Raw genomic sequence first — 17823 nt, 5'->3', positions numbered from 1 at the left:
CAAAATTGATGAGAGTGACTGTGACTTTTCATCTGTACCTCCAGCAATTGGTACACAGCTAGGAATTAGTAAACACCAAAAAATTAAGTTAAATATTTGCTCTATAGTTTGTATTTTTCAAAATTCTTGAGCAGGCAGTACAGTGGGTATAATTATTTTCCATGTTACCACTCAGGCATCAGAATTTACCTGATCTGATTCCCAATCAAATGATTTTTAAAAATCTTTTTATTTTTCTTAAAGAATTGTTTATTTTTTACTTTTCAAATTCTTGTCAATTGCCATAGCCTCATAAAGCTTACAACACTATTTCTCAGCTATCTGGTTATTCTCTTCTTTCTTAAGAAAGAAAAACAGAACATAAACATAAATTACTCTTAAAATTTCAAAAATTCTGTCTTGTACTAATAACTTTAATCAATGGGTTCCTGCTTTTCCAAAATGGACCCCTTACCTTTTTCAACTGCAGTTTATGTCTAACGTTCTTTGGCCTATTTTTCATGTAAGTTTCTGGTATGTGTTATGTGATTTTATATGTTTTACATTCTTACATAGTGCTGAGTATAAAAGGTGGTTGCCATGGTCTCCTTTGTTGTTACCACCACACGCTTTGCAGCTTGCTTCCTCTCTTCCTCTAAATGGGTCACCCAGGAACACAGAAGGGGACCAGTCTTACAGATCTTCTGGCTTCTCGAAAAGTGGGCAGGTCTGTGAGGCACAAAGGGCATTTGAGTAGCTCTAGTGAGCGGGAGATGGGCCTCTGAACCAAGAAGGGTGCATGTTTCCATCCTTACTTCCTCCCATCTATAGCCAGTCTTGAGATTAGGCAAGGAAAATTCCTTTTGAGGTAAATGTGGATGAGATTTCTCAGCTGCTCTGGTCATCCTGGTAGGAGTGCAGAAAAATGCAACATGCTATGAAACACTTCTCTTGAATCTTAAATATTTCCTTAGAAACACCACTTCTGTTTTTTTCTCTTTAAAAGAAGAAAAGACATTTCCAAAGGAAATAAAACATGCCCTGATATTTTTGAAATTTCCTTTCCAATCAAAATCCTCTTTTCTAGAATTGTACTATCAGTGTATGTTCCAGTTGAGCTGGAAAACTCTTATCTTTAGTCCTGCCAGAGCCTGGGTGTCAATGGACTGAATGTTGTCATCAGTTTCCCCATCATCATTTGTTGAAAAGACTGGGGTAGACATTCTTAGGAAAATCATTTGACTAAATATATGAAGGTTCATTTCTGGATTCTTTATCCTATAGGTATAGATGTTATCTTTAAGCCAGTGCCACACTGCTTTGATTACCATAGGCTTGTAATAAGTTTTGCAAACAAAACTGTAAGTCCTCCAAATTTCTTCTTTCTTCAATCATGTTTTGGTTATTTGGAATCACTACAGATTCCATATGGCTTTTAGAATGGCTTTTTCTATTTCTATAAAACTTGTCATTGAGTTTTTCACAGAGATGGTACTGATTAAGGTTGTTTTGGGAGTTACTGATATCAACATCTTCCAGTCCATAAATGTGAAATTTCTATTCATTTATATGCATTTTCTTCAATTTCTTTCAGCCAAGTTCTAGTGTTTTTAGTGTGCAAGTCTTTCTTCTTGTTAAATTGATTCCTAAGTGTTTTACTCTTTTTGATGTGATTACAAATGAAATTTGTTTTTTTAATTTCCTTTTCACATTTTTTTTATTATAAGTGTATAATGCACAACTGATTTAGGGGTAGTGATTTTGTATCCTGCAACTTTATTGAATTTTATTTTTAAAACTAACTTATTCTATTCAGATGACATGTACCATGAAAAAATGCAAAAAATATAGGAAAACACAAATAAATGTAAATTACCCACAATTTCACTACTGTGTGTGAGCCATACATTAAGTTGTGTGATTCTCTCTCCTCTGCATAACCACCTTGTACTATTAATATTTTAATCCTGTTTTGCTACTTAAATATGTATAAAATGTATAAAGATCTTATTTTAGTAAAGACATAGGTTTATAAAAGATCACTATCTGCTTTCCATGTCTCCTTAGCTCAAACTCTTTGCAACCTCTACCCTGACACTATCAATATTCAAAGCTCTCCATTACAAGTTGTAAGATGGCTTTTATACAGTGTTAACTCCTTCATTACTAAATACAAGAGATAAATATCATTTGAAGACAAATCTGGGGCATACGGATACTATTGTGATTTGAATTTTTTGAGCCAGCAGAGGTGTTCATTTCTTTTTTTTTTGGCATTTTCTCATCTAGAAAAGGGATTAACAGTCATAATTACTGGTCTTAACAGCACCAATCAGACAAATAATAAAAAAAAATGTATGCCTAGATAGGATGATATTTTTAAATTCTGAATAAATATATTACTTTGGTAGCTGAGTCATGTAAATTTTATCTAAAAACTTTGGACAACTGATGGAGGCCCAAAACTTTGAAATCCTGGCATAGTAGATGTACTAGGATTACCAAAAGTATTGGCCTTAGATCCAATCCTTTTGTGGTCTTGTGTAAGAAATACACAAAGGAGGCCACAAGATATCTGATGACAAGAGTGTAGATACTTAGATGATGCACAAAAAGTGTATCCTACAGTCACCCACTCATTCCATCAATGAATATTTCCTGAACCCCCATTATGGGTCAGGCCCAGTTTTAGGTAGGGGTAGGAGGTGGGGGCGATAGAGCAGATACATAAGAAGAACACAAATTCCATGTGTAACCATATCTGAAAAATAGGGAGTGAGATTAAATTATTGTTACAGTTTTTTCAGTTCTAAAAGAAATGATTTTGCAATGCCACGACTGTGCCTATTTGGCATACACATTGCCGATATAATTCCAATACAGGAGTTCAAGATGAGCTCTCCTCCTAGGCTGCCAAATCACTGGCCTCTTGGCCTCTCCTCTCCCATCATCTCTTGACCCATCCTTCTCCCATCTGTTTCCTGTTCCCAACAGCACTGGAAGATCTATAATTACACAGGGATGTCACCAATATGTTGTAACAGCTTTGTGTTCCTAATATTCTAGTAGGATTAAATGAGAAAAAGCAGCTGGGAAAACAATACAATTCCTAGACAAGGTGATATTCCTTAGCTATAAACTATGTTTAGCTTTACTGGCTTCTCATTGTTACTCATTAATTCACCCAAGGAACAAAAGAAAGGCAACATACATTTAACTAAAATCAGCTTTTGGTTTTAGGAACATCATCCAAAACAAATAAAAAAGAGAGACTATATTAAATATTAGTTAATCTTATTATCCCTTAAATATATGATTTTTAGTTTCTTGCTGTAATTAGAGTCTGAGGAGCTCCATTTAAGGGGAATAGAAGCCTTCCAGTATCTCTATTTATCTCTGAAATGCACCAGATTGTACCACTTGGCATTTCATATTTTACATCTTTGCTGACTCTTTCATTACAATTTTTCTAGCTGAAAAACAAAACAAAAATATCCCTATCCATTCTACAACAGTACTTAATTTCCTATAATTCTCAAAGTAAGCTACAGAGTGCTCCCCAAGGTTCAAAAATTAAGCTCAACAGTTAAAAAAAGGAAGGTTCTCCCTATCGAGGCTAGCCTTCCCCTAAGATGGTCTCATTTTTCACCCAATGTAGCAACAATATAGGAAGGATGATATAGTTAAAATTAGACCTTGCTGTGAAAAAATCAATCTGTTCTTAGCACTGCAAATAGTTCAAACATGCACACACACACACACACCCTGCACATACATTTTCATCTATTTCCATATATCATATGATGAGTGCAATGAGCCAATGATATTGGAGCTTGCTGTGACCTTGTTACCCCACATGAGTTCTGTTAATGTTAGTTCTTTGGGGTAATGATAGATGTTTTTTGACTAAGTTTGGAAGCTCTGGTTAAATAAAATGGAAATTTTTCTTTATTGTAGGACATCTTAGTGCCTTTAATATGCTAATATACATTCTGATTCTCCAGAAGGAAATATATTGCAAAGAACATTTCGCAAATATATTTGACCATGATGGCCTTTATTTGAAAAATAATTCTGAAAAACAGTAATCCAGTGTAACACCAAATTTTTGTAAATGAGGAGACTGTCTTCAGTGGTGGGGGCTTGTTCTGAGCACAGAGTTATTAGCACAATTAGAGCTAGAAACCTGTATCTTTTGACTCTCAGCCAATGTTTCCTTTTAAAATAAGACAGGTAATCATTTTGAGATCCTCATATTTTGTCATCTGTCCTCTCAATACATCCCTAACATATTATCAGTTATCAGATATGAATCACAGAGAAAGAAAGAGCTGAGGCAGTAGTTATCCCAATTTTATAATATTCTGGTTTGGGGTTTGTAGGGTTTATATATCACATATGCAAAACCTAGTATAACCATTCATTAATTTTTTTTCATGTGGAAGTTCAGAAATAAATTCATACGCCAAAACATAAGGAATTTTTAAATTTTCCTTTCCCCGTTGCCATGATTGATTCATCTTGTTTCAGTGCAGTTTCTCTGCCTATAAAAATGAGGCAGAAATAGCAACCAAGTGCTTATATTCAGTACAGTTAGTTCTGGTTAAACATATTTAATTAGAAAAGTCACTTACTAAATTGAAACACAGATTTATGTTACAATGAAATCAACATGTCTATCTACATGATCAGGTTATTATTAAACCCATGACAGGAAGACACTTGTTCTTAGATGTGGTAGATGAACTGAAACCATGATTCATATAGAGCAAAACTTATACTAAATATCAACAAATGGTCATGACCTCATCATCTGTCAGGAAACACCTTTGGCTCTAGGGACCAAAACCAGCAAGATCTTCCAAAGATACCAACCATTGAGTTAGGATGAAAATGTGACTCTGGAAGTTCTATTTCCCATCATGTGGGAAGGCAGATGCGAAAGGGATGTGACTGCATATACAAATGCTAAGTTAAGTAAGGGAAGGATGCTTTAACTTTTTTATTATGTATTATTTTGTCTAAGTATCCTTAGGTCTCATCAAAAAGGAGACATCTTGGGCCTCCCTGGTGACACAAGGGGTTAAGTCTCAGTAATATGAAGCTATCAGCAGCCACTGCAGTATGAGTTCAATCCCCAGCCAGCCAGGGAGCTGACCCACATGGCACAGCAGATGTCTCCTGTTTTGTCCACTGGTCTCCTCAGCAGTGTATTTCAGTAGATCTGCCTGTTTTGCTCCCCACTCTGTCTCTGATGAATCCTCTCACCCTCCCCCATCCCTGGGCAGTTCTGGCCTATACCCCAGCTCTTGTATGCATAATTAAATCTTTTTTTTTTAAAGGAGACATCTTCCCTTTTATGACCCCACTATTTTAAAAAAAAATGTAGCTCTAGGGAATTAAGGCTAAAGAGACAAGTTCTTAAACTGGGTTGTTTTTCTGTGCACTAATGAAGTTCATAACTTAATTGGAGGAATTATTAGCTATATTCTCTCCTTATAATAGTGTAATTCTCAGAGGAAAATGAACTGCTTGTGAATATATTCTTTTTAAAATTCAAGAAATCCTCAAGGATTTAAAAAATGCATATCAAATCAGAATGGTACTCAGTTGTCCACTTTAAATGGGTTCATATCGTAAATCTTCACTCTAAGTATTTCTGCTGGAGCTAAGCAGCAATGCTTGTGACTCTGTTTTTTTTTTTTAATTTTTAATTATGGTTACTAAGCTTTTCATTTGAATACTCTTATTTACCGAACTTCATTCACGCTTTAAAAGGAGAACAAATTAAATTTTAAAATCTTGGATGGTAGAATGATTAAATATCCATTTAACCTAAAAAAAAAGACTTAGGGAACAGAGTTAGTTACTGCAAATTTATGAAATTTTATTTTATGAAGGAGGCAGCATACTTGTTCTCTCTCGTTCCAGAGAGAGAATGTGAACCAGTATGTGGGATTTAATAGGAAAAGCCGACTGCCTTCAATTAAAGGATAACTTTTCTTAAAGTAAGAAAAGGTAGCTAGCGATTTCCACATTTATCATAATATTTGTGGTTGATTTTGCTCCTTTGTGGTCGGATAATGCCCATTAAGTAAAAGTAGCTGCAAGTACTAAAGGTTTTGGGGGAAATGTAGAAGGAAAATTAGAATTGACTGAGAAAATTCAGTCATTTATTCTTGCCTCCTCTCAGAAAATAAGAAACTATCATTATATGTATATTTTAGCAGTGAGACACTTAGATCCAACACAACAGGACACATTAGCCCAATCACACATTATAGACTTGATAAAAATAAGGTAAGAAGTTAGAGTTCAGATAAACACACAGTGACTTAGCACAGCAAAATGTTGAGTCAAAAGTCATAGAGGGGGGCATCCCCTGATGGCGCAGTGGTTGAGCGCTGGACTGCGAAGCTGCCAGCAGCCTCTGCAGCACTGGTTCGATCCCCGTCATGGGCGAGGGTCCCACATCGCACGCAGACCTCTCCTACCGTGCCTGCTGCTCCTCTCAGCAGTGTATTTCATTGGTCTGCCTGTTCTGTTCCCCGCTCTGGCTCTGGTGAATCCTCTCACCCTCCCATGCTTCTGACTATACTCAGTGCTTGTATAAATAAATAAATAAATAAATCTTTAAAAAAAAAAAAGTCATAAAGAGGCCTCCCTGGTGGCGCAAGGGTTAAGATGCAACCTATGAAGTTATCCACAGCCTCTGCAGCATGAGTTCAATTCCCAGCCAGGGAGCTACCCACATGGCGTGGCAGACCTCTCCTGCCTCACCTGCTGCTCCCCTCAGCAGTGTACTTTGGTTGATCTGCCTGTTCTGTTCCCCGCTCTGTCTCTGGTGAATATTCTCACCCCTTGCACCTCTGGCCTGTACCCCAGCTCTTGTAATCCATAAATAAATAAATCTTTAAAAAAAAAAGTCAGAGAGAGAGAGAGCAATTCCCAGAACAGTGGAAAAAGGGGTGGAATAGAAGATTTATTGTTCTGTTGTTACTATTTAAAGACAGTTTCTTTAGGCATGTTCTGGGTCTCTTTTAACTGTGGACCTCATTTCAGGCTAGTATGGCGACAACAGTATCAGGCTGTAGCCACTGCATAACATTTCTAATTAGTCACCTGATCTTGTCACTTTATTATGTGTGGGATGTTTATCCAAAAAATCATGAAATGTCTCCGGCCCTCAGTTTTCTCATCTGTAAAATGAGGTTAAACACTTGCCTTAAACATCCTGTGTGAGGATTTTTTTTTTTTTAAATGTGACTTACAGCAGTTAACTGATTTTTTTTTATAAGATTTTATTTATTTATTTATACAAGCACTGGGTACAGTCAGAAGCACAGGAGGGTGATAGAATTCACCAGAGCCAAAGCAGGGAACAGAACAGGCAGACTGATGAAATACACTGCTGAGAGGAGCAGCTGGCGCGGCAGGAGATGTCTGCGTGCCATGTGGGACACTCACCCGGTGGCTAGGGATCGAACTGGCGCTACAGGGGCTGCAGGCAGCTTCACAACTCAGTGCTCAACCACTGCGCCACGGGGAGGCCCAGCCTGTGTGAGGATTAATGGAAAGAAGGTATCTGACCAGAAAGGTGTGCCCAGAGTGCTATCCAAGTGTAAAAGATGGTTACTTAAATATTAATGGAAACTATTAGAATTGCCTTAACTCATTCTCCTCTTTTCTGATTTCCTCCTATTTCTCAATTTCCTTCAGAAATTATAGAGTTCAGTGAATGTTCTTTAAATGACAGTCATTTATAATTATTAAGGGAAAAACCGTATCATATCAATGTCGCCCAATTCCCTAGACTTCAACCATCACATGCAAGGTGATAATTTTCAAGCCTATAATTCTAATTCAAACCTCTCCCTGCAACACCAGAGCTGTAGTTTCAAATCCTTAACTGGACTCTATTACATGCTTTCTCTTAGGCCTTCATTGTTCAAAATCTGATTGGTCCCCAAGTCCTATTAACTGTGTAAACAGATTTCAAGACCTTGTGTTACAATGTCTTTTGCAGGACTTTGAGAGCTTTCCTGCACTCTCCGATTGAACATAAGGACTCAGAGTTTGAAGGTTCTCAAATCAAACCACCCCAAAATTCTTAGAACTGGCCTCCTCAAGATGGCTGCTCTCTCGAGCATGTGGAGTATTCTGAGCCAAGAGCAATGAAATCCCTTGAGGCTAAAGAGAAGGTTCTGTCCTTGCCTAAATCCTGTATCATCCCTAATCCAAGAAGAAACTACCATATCCTAAACTCCTGCTTTTTTCCTAATCAGAGAGCAATCACTGCTCCCCCTTTTATAAAATGTAGTACAGGGTGGGGTCTCGTCCAGTTATGTATTTATCGATGGACATGTCCTTTCTAAGAATTCCATCTTTACTCTCATAAGAATGATGTAACCTCTTCTTGTCTGTCATATGAAGACTCCCTCTCTCTCCTTGATGCTCCAGGTCCCTAAACACAGGACAAATATCCCAAGCCTGCTCCATTCCTTAGCATTTATAGCCATGTAAATTTTCCACATGTATGTTATTAAATTTGGGGATTCTCCCCTATTATTCTTTCTGATGTTAATTTGTTCATCCAGCCTTAGAAGAACCTAGATGGGTAGGGAAGTTTTCCCTTACACTCCTGCAAGTTATAGCTGCTCCACAATTAAGCCATGTTAAAGTTCTCTTTATCTCTCTCTCTGCATTTCCTTGTTAAACAAAGCTGCACTGGAATAGCTTCTAATATCATTGCCATAGACTCTTTCTCACCTGACTTGCACTGATATATAAAGACCCATATAATTTGGGGTTTCCTATGACACAGAGGATTCAGAGGGCAAGATGTAGGAGTCTTCAAGACTGCTTAGAGAGGCTCCCTGGTGGTGCAGGGGTTAAAGTGTCAGTGCTATCAAGCTATCAGCAGCCACTGTGGCATGAGTTCGATCCCTGGCCAGGGAGCAGACCCACATGGCACAGTAGACCTCTCCTGTCTCACCAGCTGCTCCCCTCAGCAGTGTATAATAGTAAATCCACCTGCTCTGTTCCCTACTCTGTCTCTGGTGAATTCTCTCACCTCCCCGCACCTCTGGCCTACACCCAGTTCTTGTATGCATAAATAAAATAAATCTTTTTTAAAAAAAGACTTCTTAAAGATGCAAAGGGTTCACAGAAAGAAGATGGGAGAGCATCTAGGATTTGTCCACTCTACCAATTCTCAACTATTTGGAGTTCCTTAACATCTGAGCTATTGTTAAGCATAATTTGTCACAAAGATATTCATTCTGCCCTGGCTGCTTGGAATTCCAAGTCACTTATTTCAAGACATTGCAAATGTCACATCCTCATCAAAGATTTTCTAGGTTTCCCAGATTAAGTTAGTATCTCCTCTGTGACTGGAGGCACGTTACACATTCCCTCTGTAAGAGTCTTAACCTGAGCTGTCATCTTGTTTTCTACATATCTGTGCCTCTCTGGACTTCTACAACTTGCAGGATAATTGCTAGACTTTTATAGTCAGCAGACAACCTCAAGAGTGTTTTATTCCAAATGATCTGAGAAAGTTTGAAGAATGCCCTATTGTTTTTATATTTCAAACTTCCTTAAGAGCTCTTGCTTTACTGACATCATATATTTTGGCACTAACCATTTGAAGCCTTGCTTCAAGAAAGTGAATTTCAGACTCACTTTGTCCAAATAACAGCAAATACATATGTGGTGATACTCAGTGGGGATTTTCAAATATTTGTGATTCTTTCTGAGATAACAATACAGGGGTCTTCCCCATTCCTGACATCAAGTTAGAGGGGTTCTGTTCCTGGACCTGGTCCTGGATTAGGCAGGAAGGGTATGGTTCTGAGTTGGGGCAAAAGTAAAGGGAGGAACACCAACAAACCAAACATTTGTTGAAATGGAACTTAGTGGTTAGACTCTCAGGATCCTTTCTTGGAGATAAAAAATAGAGAGAGAGGAGGCACAGTCAATTCTGTTAAAAGTAGCTAACAGCTGACTTCCTGTATGGAACTTGGACTGTCACTGCAGTGGATAAGAAATGAATAAACACCATGGAGAAAGAAATTATTGATAATTATGTTCAGGAATATTGTGTAACAAGGCAAGTAATGGAGATGTGGGTTAGAATTTTCCAGACTACTGAGAAAAGTGCTTATAGTTTTGTTCTAAATTTCATGTTCAGAAAGGATTTCTGTTATCTTATGTCTGAAACCCATCCCTTTACACATAGCTGATAGCATATTTTACAAATAAACGAGCATATTACCAGATGCTCATCCATCTTTCAGATTTAACAATTATTACAAGAAATTACATTACTTCTTTAAAACTGTTTATCTCAAACAATAAAGTTGAATTTATATTCTATAAAATCTATATATCTGACAAATGCAATGCTCAACTTTTAGTTAATTTAGTTATGGAAAGATTAGAAGGAAACAAAACACTTAAAAATCAAAATTTCCAATTGTGTAACTAATTGAGCACACATTATTTATATTTAACAGTCTGTGAATTTAAACCCTTGTCTATATAAAAAAAAAAATTCAGAACAAACATCTTCTCTTCCTCTCTCCTCCCACCCCTCATCTGGGTAGATTTTATTTATGCAGTAGTAGACCTTTTTGGCCATTAGAACCATCTTGCTTCAGCAGTTAATTAACACAAGTACCATAATTTAATACAGTTAATGCTACTTGATGCCCTTTAATGTACCTTCCATTAGTGATATTATTGTAGTATTACCCTGTAAATTAAAATGAGATCAAGACTGAGAGAGCCACTCTTTAATTAAGGTACTGGCACACTGCACTCGTCTATTATTCACTAGAGAAAATCACCCTGATTTACTGAAGCAGGACATCCATAAGTCAGAATTAGTCCATGAAGATTATTAGGTTTATTGAACATTGCAAGTACTATGAAGTTGCTGAGATTGCCAACAGCCATGTTTCCTCTTTTTCCTCCATTATCTTAATAAATACATAATGAGAGGGAGCAAATGGACACAAAATAAGTAGGTAGCAAAACAGGAATAAATTTTGGATGGGATTATATCTTTTGTCACTATAAAATGGGTATCAGAAGTATCAGGTGTTAAAAAGAACATAAATGCTACATTAGCCTTAAGATATTCAAAATATCCTTTTTGTGCCAAACAATACTAGCTAGTATAAAACATAAAAGCCATACAGAAAAACAAAACAAAACTAAACCAGAACAAATCCTAGAAATCTGATTGCAGAATTGAGGCTACCAGAGGGAGAAGATGAGAGGAAAAAAGATGGATTATTGTGGAGGATTACTGGAGTTTTGGTGGTGGGCATGGTGTAGTAACAAACATTTGAAGAGGTGTGAATCTATACCTCTAAATTATAAACAGTGCTGTAAACCAAAGTCACCTCAATAAGAAAATTCAATAAGAAAAACAAAAGATGTATATACATGCACACAAGAAGTGATTGTGAATTAGAATTCACATACAGTCAATTCGAGTAGATAGACCAGTTGGTTTTGTATTACAGCTCAATATTTCATGGTGGAAAAATCTTGTATTATCCATCCACTATAATACAGACATTTGTTCACTTTCTTCAGTAACTCAAGCCTATTCCTACATTATGCTGGGAATAGGGTTGAGTAAGAAGTAGAAAATACCATTATAATGATCAAATGAATACATGTAACGGCATGTTAAACATTGTAATCATTGCATAGGATGGCAGGGAGAAGGAGCTTGAGGGGGAAAAAAAGACCTCAGTTATATTTTACTATCATATATATTTTATTATCATATATATTATTATCATATATATATATATATATATATATATATGATATTCTGCAAAAGAACCCCTGGAACTTTCATTTAGAGCTCATCAATAAATGTTCAAGCTTCCTATAAATGACTTGTGTAAGAAAAAGACAACCCAGACTGTTAACCCTAGTGAAATTTTCAAGGGTAAAATAATTATATCACCTTCAATGCTTAAAGCCATAGAACCAATGACAACAGCTCAACAGTTCCCTTTAGAGTTTTCCTCTATAACTTGGAAGCTGGAGACATGCTTGAAATCTCAAGCCTTGCTTCTTTAATCCTGTCCCTAAGACTAAAAATAGCTCAACTATCTGGTGCTCAGCAAAGTACAAGCCAACATCAGTTTTGCCCTAAGGAATTTAGTGTTGGGAGATAGGAGTTGACAGAGTGGGGCCTTACAGAAGGGGCTTACCTCTTCTGGACATTTCTCTCTTGCCTGGCTTCTTCCTCACCAGTTGACTGGTGAATAGGAAAAGACAGTGGACAGAAAAGGAAGAGGACAAATTCCTTAGTATCAATGAACTTCAGTAGAAGGAAACTACTAGGTTGAGGGATAAAAGAAAAGGAATAAATCTGTTAAGATGCTACATGTTTAACATGCCATCTTTGAGAGATGGTATGTCTGATCTCCAATGAATAATGCATTAAAAATGCCTGCAGTTTTAACATGTAATTTACACAATTTCAATAATCAAAGGAAATAAAAAATGAGTATCTAAGAATAGCAATAAGTCTAAAGAATGATTATGTTCTAACCAAAAATCTTCACAAGATTACTTTATTTATAAGATAAAAATGACTGTTTGAAGAAGTGGACTTGTAAGGATTTTGGTGTAGAGTAAGGTATTCTCAAACTGAGGAAACTGACCTCAATACACTTCTGTTTAGCAGTGTAGATCATATTAGGATTTAACTTCAAATCTCAGATTATTAATTTTTACATTTTTCTTACAGGGGAGCAGAATTGTTACTTTGTTATGGTATGTTAGTGTTAATAACACCAATGTCATTTCAAACTATAATATAAAGCCATGATGGTTAAAACAGTATGGTATTGGAATAAAAACAGGTACTCAGATCTGCATACATGACAACTAATCTGAGACCAAATAGCAAAGTGCACATGCTAGAACAAGGAAAGGGAGGGTGGAATATTATAGAAGATTTGGTGGTGGAAGAACTAAAGTGGTGACACTTGAGGGGAGAATCTTATATTGTGGAAAAATTTACAAGGATGTAAAATAAGAGTACATAACTACAACACCACCAACACCAACAATAATAATATCAACAATTATTTTTATATACTATATGTCTCCAAGAATAACAGAAAGTGATAATCTTTTGCTAAAATGTTCATGAATCTAAATGGCCACATATCATTATAAATAGCAGACTCGTGTTTAAGGCAACAGCTCCATGTCTCCCTTTTATGGTGCCATGCCCACATATGAACTGTCTTCTCTGCCCTGGCATCCATAAGCTCAATATTGCACCATTGTATATTTCTCTCAGAAATATTATTTTGTTTTATTTGTGTCTCCATCCTACATTACCAAGACCTTGCTTAAAAGATTTTAAGGTATAGGCCTCTCTGGTGGCACCATGGGTTGAGCGCAGTGCTGTGATGCTGTCTGCAGCCTCTGTAGTACGAGTTTGATTCCTGGCCAGCCAGGGAGATACCCACATGGCATGGCAGACCTTTCCTGTCTTGCCCGCTGCTCCCCTCAGCAATGTTTTTGGTCCATCTGCCTGTTCTGCTCCCTGCTCTGTCTGTGGTGAATTCTCTCACCCTCCCACACATCTGGCCCGTACCCCAGTTCTTGTATAAATAAATAAATCTTTAAAAAAAAAAGATTTTAAGCTATAATTTCTTGACTCTTCCATGAGGAACATGAAAGCAGACCAAAGCTGAGAGGAAATAGCAATTGCTGCTATTTTCCATGATTAAGACTCTGAAACTTTTACCATCAAACTGAAGTCATGCCTGCCATGACTTATGTCCACTCTGGCCATTATCTTAACAGCAATGACCTCTTCCTTTTAGTGAACAGATATAATAGCACTATTATTGAAGATAGGTTAAGACATGTCTCTGAAAGACAAAGGAGTCTCAACTTTTCTACAGTTTCTGGGAAATGAACAGCTATAAGAGATGCTGGAAACCTGTTGACATAATGAATCCTGTCTTATCTTTTTAAATTTTATGATTAATTAATTAATCATAAGTCATGGAGATGAGTTATGTGCTATCTCTATTCATACCCTTACATATTTTTTTAAAGACCATCTTGGCATTTTTAGAATGATTATTTCTTTGCTTTGCTTTTCCTTTTTTCCATTTTGCTGTATCCTCTGCTCTACCCATAGTTTTTACCTTATGCTTCAACTCCCATCAGCTGGCTATTTTGATAACACACCACACTTAAAAATCTGGTTGAAAATCTCTATGTTTGTGGTCCTAGTTCTCATTATTCAAGTTTTTCATTTAAACATCTTCAACATTCTTGGAAACTTGTTCAATTATATCTCTGGTATATTGTCAAAATTAAAGATAAAGCTGTCTGGTCTATCGTCACTAATGTTTATAAACCCTGTCCCATCTGTAATTGACTTACAGAACGTAGACAGGCCAGGGCCTCCCCTGTGGTGCAGCGGTTGAGCACTGGGCTGCGAAGCTGCCCGCAGCCTCTGCAGCACCAGTTTGATCCCCGGCCACCAGGCAAGGGTCCCATATGGTGCGCAGACCTCTCCTGCAGTACCTGCTGCTCCCCTCAGCAGTGTACTTTGTTAGTCTGCCTGTTCTGCTCCCTGCTCTGGCTCTGGGAATTCTCTCACCCTCCCATGCTTCTGACTGTACCCAGTGCTTGTATAAATAAATAAATCTAAAAAAAAAAAACAAAAACAAACTGAAGACAGTCCAACTCAGGCCCATATTTTAAATGACAATATAATTTTTTTAGGCAGTAATATCCAAAACCTGAAAACAAGAGCTTACACAGCTTTAACAAATGCATCATTTCCTCCATGCCTTTAGTTCTAATTAGAAAATTTAAAGAAAGATAGCCTTCATTTCCAGATGATTTTGTGCAATATAACCAAACATAAATAAAGATTTATACCATGTTGAAACTGCCTTTTACATTAGAAAACAACGGAAACATGTATTTCTTGTTTTGCAGCCTCTTTTATAGAGCAATTGGCTTTGTTGCTTTGATACCTTAAACCACCTCCTGACCTAAGACTTCCTGGGTATCAAATAAGATGTTTGTTTGTTTGCTTGCTTGCTTGCTTGCTTATGTCTACAGTCTAAGAAATCCTGCCAGGTTCAGATTCAGCAAGAGCAAGCCTGGGGTCACAAATTACTATTGAGTAAAAGAGTCTCAAATGTCGCAGAACCTACCTCTAAGCTGTTGTTCCTGAGAAAATGTCGCAGTAGAAAGCAACAAATATTGTTCTACCACCATGGAACCAACACATTGGCATTTTCTTTGAACACGCCCACTCTCATTCCCATCAGAGAGACGTTCTCTTACCTTCCATGCACCTTTATGTCTGAAATTGCGTAAAAGTAGCGTGCCAAGTGTAGCTCATCTACAAATATTTCCCCGACGGCTGGTCTCAAAAGCCTTATCCTCAGGTCTGTGACTGTAAAGAAATCTCTGAGTTTCTTGGTTGTATCCAGCTGGCCATAGAGGGAAGCCATATTGCGTAGCCAAGGTCCAGCAAAAAACGCGAACCTGTCTTTGATTTCAAAGTGGATTATTTTGCTATTTGTCATGTACCCTGTGGAGTACTCTTCGGTGCAAATGATTTCTAAAACCGTGTGCTGTGATAAATCCTTCACGGATTTAGGGTCCATGTGAAAAGCATCTAAGCAATCTGTGGCATAATACTGATAGGGCTGCCATGTTCGTCCATAATCAAGAGATTTCTCCAGGATCATTTGGTCTGGACGCCCCGATTCAAAGGTAATAACTATGTTGTCTGTGAGCTCAATGGTTTTACTCCAAGACAGAGTGATGTTAACTTGGAGAGGCTTGGGATATTCCTTCCACGTAGCAGACTGCCAAAATGTAGAGGGATGTCTTCCTTCAAAATCAAACATCAGCTCAGGGGGATGTGCCAACTCAGGGGTACTGGCATCACACTCATTATTGCACATGTAGGGGTTGCCCTATGAAAGAAGAACAAAACAGGGTGCATCAAAATACTGGTTTGACAAGTCTTGCCATGTTGCTGTTCTAAGAGACTAGGAAAGAAAGAAAAACAACCCAACCTGTTTGCAGTAAGCATTTTTATTTGTCCTAACTGGCTTGTCTCTAATAGCTTTTTTTGAGGAAAAAAAAAAGCAATATGGTAATTTCCTTGTCTTCTTTCCTTCTATGGGCTTTAAGAAATGAAAACAATTTATTGATCTCATATGTATTGGACCCATACTGTGGTCTCACAAGAACAAAGAGACTGAGCAATTGGCTAACAGTTCAGTAACTCTCCATCCTTTTGGAAAGATGCTACAGCAAGGCAAGGAAATTTCTCCCAGCCTCAAGGACATTTCTCAAGAGCACAGTTTTTTAAAAAGTCATTTTCAAGCAAGTCTTTAGAATTAGCATGAACCATAGACACTTGGGTCCTGTTGGGAAACAATACCCCCATACAATATTTACCTTGTCTCATATCCATCATACTTAGCTGGTTCTCTGCTTCATAAAGTCTGCTTTTGAAGCATTTACCTTGTTCACCACAAATCATTAAAATATGGTACACTCTAGGCTCTGGGGCTTGGTCCAAACATCTGCCATCCTATTAGCTAGAGACAAAGGGATTGCTCAGGAAAGATATGGGGTGGGGGTGTGTTCCAGGTTATCAGGTATGGAAAAATCCAGTATTTAATTAGAGGGGTGTTGCAATGGTGACAGCCACATGATGCATGGCTCCGTGCAGGTCCCTAGTCAGCTCTCCGTGGCTGTCAGCTGTTATTATTATTGTCCCTCTTAAAAGGCTACTTCCTTCATAGGCCACTTAAGCAAGAAGCTGGTAATCAGTCTCCTTGTCATATGACCATTTATAGCAACTTATAGTCTGTACTAAATGTCTCATCTCAGCTTACATCACAGAGTCTATGCCAAACAACCGGCTCCCAGATTTTTGTTTCTTTCATTTTTTTTTTTTTTTTTAGAAAATAAATTACATCATTTTGAGGCAACTATTCAGGTATTTCTCTCTTATCCCACACTGGATAATTCTAAGCATGAACGGGTGAAAGAATCAGCCCTCCGACATTGTCCTTAGGCTTACTCTTGTCATGACAATTAGCCTTTTTTTTTTCTTTTTCATGAACCAGAGCTTTTCATAATACCTGCAGGAGGCATGAGCTGGATCTCAAATAATGAATTTACACTCTAGACATCGCTGACTCCTGTGAAATGTAAGATGAACATTGGAGAATTGCTTTGGCTTCCCTAGAGGCAACCTTCCCCTACCTAGTCAGCTAATACTTTCACTCTCTCCTTCCCATTAGTGCAACTGAATCCTAAAGCTGGCAACAGGTTTGGGGGACTTACGTATAATTGAGCTGGGGCAGGAGAAAGGAGAGAAGGTGCATTATTTGAGGAACAGAACTGTTTTAAAAATACATTCAAGGCATCAGTGATAATGGAAATGTTTCTGTAGTTCTCTCTCGAATTTCAATTCTCTATTCCTGATGCCAGCGTCTGTGGCACTATTTATAGCATCCCCTTCAAAATGAGCCAAGGGGGGGAAATAAGTTTCTGTTCCAGGTGGAATAAATCACCAAATTTATTATTATTTAAACTCTCTTAAGCATACCAGAGAGCCAAATGCAGAGCTCTGCAAACTGGCAAGGGCTGTTTATGGAGGGCTATAAATATTGTGGAATCTGTCAGGATTGATAAATTCCAAATATATGTAAATGCCCATTTTACTGGAAGGGATCAGATTTACACAAATCACACCTTCATTTAGAATTTATTGAAAAAATATGGTCACTTGAACAT

At 37.5% G+C, this 17823-nt stretch overlaps 1 protein-coding gene across 3 annotated transcripts in view; it reads right to left on the bottom strand.

The window, feature by feature from the left end:
* The window catches only part of NTNG1 (netrin G1), a 306079-nt gene that overhangs the window by 123953 nt on the left and 164303 nt on the right, over positions 1–17823 (bottom strand). For all 3 annotated transcript variants that reach the window (XM_054691177.1, XM_054691178.1, XM_054691176.1), the window contains exon 3: positions 15343–15983. In XM_054691177.1, the coding sequence (XP_054547152.1) occupies positions 15343–15983 (641 nt within the window). The remainder of the gene's footprint in view (positions 1–15342; positions 15984–17823) is intronic.

The sequence above is a fragment of the Talpa occidentalis genome, unplaced genomic scaffold (assembly GCF_014898055.3).
Source record: "Talpa occidentalis isolate TD23 unplaced genomic scaffold, MPIMG_talOcc4v2.1 talOcc4.9, whole genome shotgun sequence".
NCBI classification, from domain to species: Eukaryota; Metazoa; Chordata; class Mammalia; order Eulipotyphla; family Talpidae; genus Talpa; species Talpa occidentalis.
The sequence above is the reverse complement of the archived record's forward strand: the minus strand, read 5'-3'. Positions and strand labels throughout refer to the sequence as shown.